Source organism: Papaver somniferum, chromosome 10 (assembly GCF_003573695.1).
Source record: "Papaver somniferum cultivar HN1 chromosome 10, ASM357369v1, whole genome shotgun sequence".
Taxonomy (NCBI): Eukaryota; Viridiplantae; Streptophyta; class Magnoliopsida; order Ranunculales; family Papaveraceae; genus Papaver; species Papaver somniferum.
The window spans coordinates 1988586-1995321 of NC_039367.1; the positions used below are offsets into that span (position 1 = coordinate 1988586).

General features: G+C 36.4%; 1 protein-coding gene across 1 annotated transcript; it reads left to right on the plus strand.

Moving 5' to 3' along the window:
- Positions 1-4881: 4881 nt before the first annotated feature.
- On the plus strand, positions 4882-6441 carry LOC113318524. The gene is made up of 3 exons (XM_026566692.1): positions 4882-5302; positions 5393-5566; positions 5804-6441. The coding sequence occupies exons 1-3, from the start codon at positions 4882-4884 to the stop codon at positions 6439-6441; spliced, it is 1233 nt and encodes a 410-aa protein (XP_026422477.1).
- Positions 6442-6736: the final 295 nt, after the last annotated feature.

Consider the following 6736-nt stretch of genomic DNA (forward strand, 5'->3'; position numbering starts at 1 on the left):
TTTATTTCCCAATTGGAATTCGAGACACCCCCAAAATTCCAATCTACATCAAATTCTTATCGAATTATAACAAAACCATAGAACTAATTTAAGCATTTCAAGTAAAAGGATCCCGATTATATGGTTACAGCTTTTGAATTATGTCAACTTGATATTAAACCAAAATAGAGCTACTTCACAACTAGAAATATGATGATGAACTTAGAAACATTGAGAGGAGAAAAAAAAACTAAAATTAAAAATATCAACTTGATTATTATCATCACCTGAAGCTCTTAGAAGAAGATAATGCGAATTAAGAGATCCGTCGTGGAGTTATGAATGGAAAAAGGAGGAGAGACGGAGGTAGAGATTGAAGCGGATAAGCTGCACAATTAGGTTTCTAATAAGGTTCTGTATTTGGAAGCCATATTACCACAAATTCCGTTATACACTTCTGCGCATGTGTTTGTGGTTATATGCCACTAGGCCTAAGACGAGTAAGTGGGACGTACGTATAAATAGTACAGCTTAATGTGTATGTCACTATGTCCCACTAATCAATTCATATACGTGGGATGGGAAGGTGGGATTTCAAACATAAGGAGAGGAAACTGTCAGGGAGATGAAATTAATTTTAAAAAGAACGTGGAATTGTTAGTTTAGGGGGGAAATCGATTAGCTTCTTACACCTACAAGTAGTTAGCACGTGTGTTGCACGTCCATAATATTATTTCTTTTCAATTTTGCCAACATTTTGGTGGTGCTCTGAGTCTTTTGACACCATATGTTATATTTTTATATCAGAAATTGGTCGTTGTTTGTCTACTTTTAAACCAATTTTCTTTATAGATTTTTTTTAATTTTGTTTGCAGGTATAATTTTTTTCATTCTTAAACCATGTTTTTAAAGGAAAAATATATAAAAATTTGGAGGAGCATAAAAAATTTGAATAAATAAATTTGATATTGTTATTTACGCAACGAACATAAATAACAATACCAAATATTTGTTTGATGGAAGTGTTGAGGCGATGGTGGGTATAAATCAGAGGATGCGAAAACACTCTATTCATGCAAGAGTGAAGGCGGAAAACAAAATTTAGGTGTAATATGGGTAGTGTTTTGTTACGTGATAAATGATAAATAAAGAGAATAGCTTTTTTTAATGAAAGTGTGTCATATTCTTTGAAACATGTAAATGCAAGGACTATATATTCTTTACCGACGTGCAACACACGTGTATTCTACTTGTTTTTTTAATCAATTTTTTGTTTGCATTTACATCTTTTTCATATTTGTTTTACCCGTCAATTGATTCCTGTGAATATTTTGTTTATTAATATGTTGTTCTGTCTTTAACAGGTTAACTGGCGAATGAGCGGAATGACCCTAGGAAAATGCTGAGAAAAAGAAGAGGATATTGTTGTCATGATGTGAAAAGAGTTGCAACACCTACATGTTCGTTTTTGTGGTGAGGATTTTATGAAACCGTCTAGTACTGCTAAGAACATGAGCGTCAGACGTGATACATGGAAGTTAGAACTAGTTTGGATGGATAGTGTAAAGCTACTGTTACAGTTGTTTATGTTTCCTCCAGGTATAGTAAAGTCGCTGCCAAGAGTTACTTCTAAGTAGACTTTCTTTCGTTCCTGATTTGGAATGCCCGGATAGTTTCTTTTGTGTAATGTTTAGTTAGTTTGTTTTTTTTTTGTTCTAGTTCTCTTTGGCGAGAACTGTTTTTTGAGTTGCCTAAAAGGTTCAAAATCAGAAATATTATTCGTAATTGTGAAGTTGCGTAATAAGTTTTTGACAAGCAAGAATACAAAACGATCATTCCAATAACTCACGGTTGTGTACCCAGGACCTGAATCTAAAATCTGTTGAATAAGTTGACTCTAGTCTTTGATTTTTTATGGTTTTTCAATGGAGATTAAGACTACTACTTTTTGTAGAAACTGATGTTGTGCAATTTTGGTAGATGCCTTTCTTGTTGTCAAATGCTTGCTTTATTACCGAGTGCAGATATTCTGTAGAAGGAAAAAAAAAACAGAACCGCCAAGCTTTTTAAGTCCCAAAACAAGTTAGGGCAAGGTTAAAAAATGCATAACACCAATAGCTTCCCTCACGCAGGATTGAACTGCTAGTTTACAAGACTGACGCTCTACCACTGAGCTATAAGGGCTGCTGTAAAATTTTTAAACCTACAACAAATGGCAATTCAAATTCAGCAAGAAACCATCGTACATATTAAACAATGCCGATTTTGACTTCAGGACCAGGATACCACCCACTTGAAAAGCAGATTAGTGAAAATTGGTGCCTAACAACTCCATCTTCATATGCTGCTTTGAGGAATGCTGGAAGTGATTCTGCCATGTGCTTCCATAACTTGGGGGTTCATTAAGCTGAGGGAAAACAAACTTAAGCCTCAGTATGTAAAATGAAATCTAACGGGATGTTGACAAAAAAGCTCCTCCAGTTATGCAATTGACCACAGCTTTATTGTGCCACCAGTTTTCTGGGTAGAGTATTGGAGTTAATTTAAGGGCTGATTTGTGTGTATAATGACAATATAAATAGTCAGAATAAAATCCTGACAAAAATCAGGTTTTGCTTTATTTCAACTGTATCAGAATTCATAAGTTCAAAAAGTGTAAGTGTAACGGCTGACAAACAACCAGAAAGAGTACCTGGGTCTTTCAAAGGGTGATCAGTTGGATGTAGGGAACATCACCATAAAAAAAACTTCAATCATCTTCATGCAAGCCCCACAAAGGTCTACTGAATTAGGAGTAGCTGGGTCTTCTTCCAACGGCTCTGGCTCTTCTTCGCTGTCAGACTCTTCAGCTTCATCTTTAACCGGTTCTTGACCGCTATAAGAAGCAAGAAAGTCAAATTGTACCTGCAACCACTCTTGTTCCTTTCTTCATAAGTTTTCAAGCATTCTTTCTTTTTTATGGAAATTGAATAGTTGTCACTCGTTCTGATGGGCCTTTACAAATATCCTTCACAGACTTTACAAATATCCCTGATGGCATAATTATAATTTTATTTAAAATCATATTTCCCTAATTTCCATTTTTAACCTTTATGTGATATATACTTCAACTTCTTCAATTCTGATAAAATCACGAACCACGGCATCTCAATCTTCGTCTCCTCCAGAACAATCTCCGTCGCCACCACAACCAAGACCACCAGTACCATAACCACCACCACCACCTCTAGTCACCGTGTCCATCTTTATAACAGATTCAATAACAATTAGATTTGAGATTGATAAGATTTGAAATTGAGAGAGATCTGTGATTCAAAATCAAAGCAAACCAATCCCACCACCACCATCTTCATCGTCACCGAACCTGCAACTATCACCACCTTCGCCGTCGCCAACTAATTCAGGATTTTGAAGATTAATTTTCAAAATCAGATCTAACGACATTGAGATTTTATTTTAGGATTTTATTTTCTGATAATATTGAAGATCAAGGAATACATATTTATATATGTAAGATTTTTGATCAAATTAATGGAATATGAAGTTAAGATTGAAATTGGAAAGAAATTTGGAAACCGGAGGTGGCACTGGACAATGGCCACTCTGTCAACAGTTGGATTCTTCGCAGGTACATACATTTCTTTAGTGAATTGGGCTTAGTTTAAGTTGCCACTCTTATTGTCTTAATTTTGTACTATGATGATTCCCACGTTGCATTATTAGTTTACATTTGTTGAACTCATATCTGATATTATTTTTTTACACTTAATGGTTCCAAATTTTGTGGTTTATGGTGTTGTAAACATGTAAGGATAACTCCGCAAGCGCAAATTCCACAAAACCTTGACTGTGATGCATCCCGTAAGAAAAAAGGGAAGGTTGTTGTACACGACAATCAAGTATGTGGTTTCACCAATTATTTTTGCTTATTTTATAGTTGAATGTTGGCTTGAATTTCTTACTTCAGGCATTTATTTAAGTTTATGCTTCTGTTTTTTTTTTATGGTAAATAGTCTCGGAAAGAAGTACCACTGCGCAGAAGTCAAAGGCTAACTCCGCAGGCGCAAATTCCACAAAACCTTGATTGTGATGCATCCCGTAAGAGAAAAGGGAAGGTTGTTGTACACGACAATCAAGTATGTGGTATCACCAATTATTTTTGCTTATTTTATAGTTGAATGTTTGATTCAGTTTCTTACTTCAGGCATTTATTTGAGTTTATGCTTTTGTCTTTTTTTATGGTAAACAACCTCGGAAAGAAGGAAGATTTGAAGTTGTGCGTTGTTGTATTCCTGTAAAACACATATTGAAGAGTTTGACGTTGAGTCTTAGATCTAAGCAAGAAGTATCCAATGATAGAGCTGCAAGACCTGCACAAAATCGTGCGAACCGATTACTGAGGCAACAACAGTCACTTCTTGCAATGCGTCGAAGTCCAAGAATTGAACAAGATCGACTCCTCCGAGAGAATCTGAGCTGTGATGGGCTAGTTGATGTGTCAATAAAATATGGATCATGTGACGTAGCGAAAGCTACTGCCTCAACTGGAATTCTTAGGTAATTTTTCAAAAGCATTTTTCATCGTTTTGATGTTGGTTACCTATTTGTCAGGGATGCGATATTGGTTAAGCATCAGTTAGAAGAGAGGTGATTGCTAGCTTATATTGTAACGCGTAAACTCATGTTTTTAAATTCTGTATATTGTGTTTTAGGTTGACTATGAGTTCAGAGACCGATGAACAGTAAAACTTGTTTGATGTTCAGTTAACGGGACTACCTCGTCGACCTTCTCCACTTTCACATGGTGTACGTCAGAGAAGACACGAAGTATCACGTACAATACAGCAAAGGATTGTTATGCGCGCAAAGTTTAATCTTCAAAGAAGTAACCGACGTCGTAGAATGAATCAAACAAGTTCTGAAGATATACAATCCAACGCTCAAATGTTCAGAAAATCAATGAATGAAATTCGATGGGGTCGTTGTGAGGAGTGCAAGACGACGTTTCTTGATATTCCAGCTAAATGGATTTGTAACTTTTGTGAAAAAGACAAAAATCAACATCCAGGAGGAGTTTTGTTGTTTAGTGAAGCAAATAACATGGATCCTGGAGACGAGCCAGACAAGTTGTCTCGATTGAGTGATCTCGAGAAGCTCTTGATTGCTCGTGTTCACCCGATGATATCCGTGTATAGAGTTAAAGGACAACAGTACAAGTACGGAGGAAATGTGATCAACTTTGTACGTGATGTGAATGAAATTTCAAAGGTTCTTCCGCATAAACCAAGTGATTTGGATGCAATTTTAATTGTGAATAAGACTGGTAGTAGATCGACAAAATAATTTGTAATACGTCGAGAATTTGTTCGAAAAGCTTTGTGGTGGTTGAAAGATAATCATCCCTATTATCAAGATATAGAAATCAATGAAGCTAATATTGATGGTTTGCCTGAAGATGATGTCTCTGATGACCTTCCGTGTATGAATAAAGATGATGATAAGTTGCAACAACACGACGACGATCACAATGGGCCTCCAGAATTGCAAGAACAAGGTGTTCTCCATGTTGATGATTTTCAAACAGCAGGTACAATTATTTTGTTATTCTTCGTTACTTGGTTCAGTTCCTAGCTTAAGAGTTCTGTTTTTGTTCTTTTTCGTCTTCTTCGTCTATTACTTATCCTGTTAGTAAGCTGATCAATTTCGTTTTAGGAACCATCATAATAAAAAACTCAAATTACTAAACCAATGCAGTTACTCTGTAAGTTCTATAACAATTTTGGATTTTCGCAAAATCTAACTATGAGGATTGCTGATTTTGCAGGTACAATTGGTGCATTTGTACAACCCGATCAGCGGAAGTGTATCATGAGAGCTTTGGAAAGAGTTGAAGCTGATAAGACTAATGTGGATCTTCCTTTCACGGGTGAAGTTGTATATGAGTTTACGAAAGTAGGTTATATTACTATGGCCTTTCCGACTCTTTTCTCGTATGGTAGGGTGGATTTGAGAGAGTACAGACCTCGAAAGATTGGTGAACGTCAGTATTTTCAATACATGATGAGATATCACGATGGACGTTTTTCCCGAGATTCCAGGTTTCGTTATTTTTCACTCAACTCATCAACCAAGTGGCACGCCTTATCTTTAGGGTATGTGTATGTGAAGCTTAATCCAACAGATGGTAAACTGTCAATCGAATATATTCGAGACATAGTTACATCCAGCGACATACAGTTATTGTCGCGTGTTTCTTACTATGCAAAGCAGATACGAGGTATGAGGGCTTATTGGTACAGTAGATTGAAAGAACTCATAGAAATGGTCAAGCAGTTGGGTTCACCAACTATATTTTTCACTCTTAGTGCCGCGGATTTGCAATGGCCTGAACTCTATGCCATTCTTGATCCGGAAAACAGATTGGGAAGTCTGGATCCCATGGAAAGAAGGCGAGAAAGGTGAAGACTCTTGAATGAAAACCCATTAGTTGCTTCTTGGTTTTTGAAGAAGAGGGTAGATTTATTTTTCAAAGAATATTTAAAGAAGGAATTTTGTGTAGTCGACCACTGGTATAGATATGAATGTAAGAACAGAGGAAGTGGGCACGTGTACGGCTTCTTGTGGCTCAATGATAGATCTGTTTTCTCTTATATTGGGGAAGATGAGGCAGTACGGAAGGAAATGTGTGATTACTTGACAAGCTCGTATGCACGACAAACCCCGATCCAGCTTTCACAATCAACATACAAGACCATCC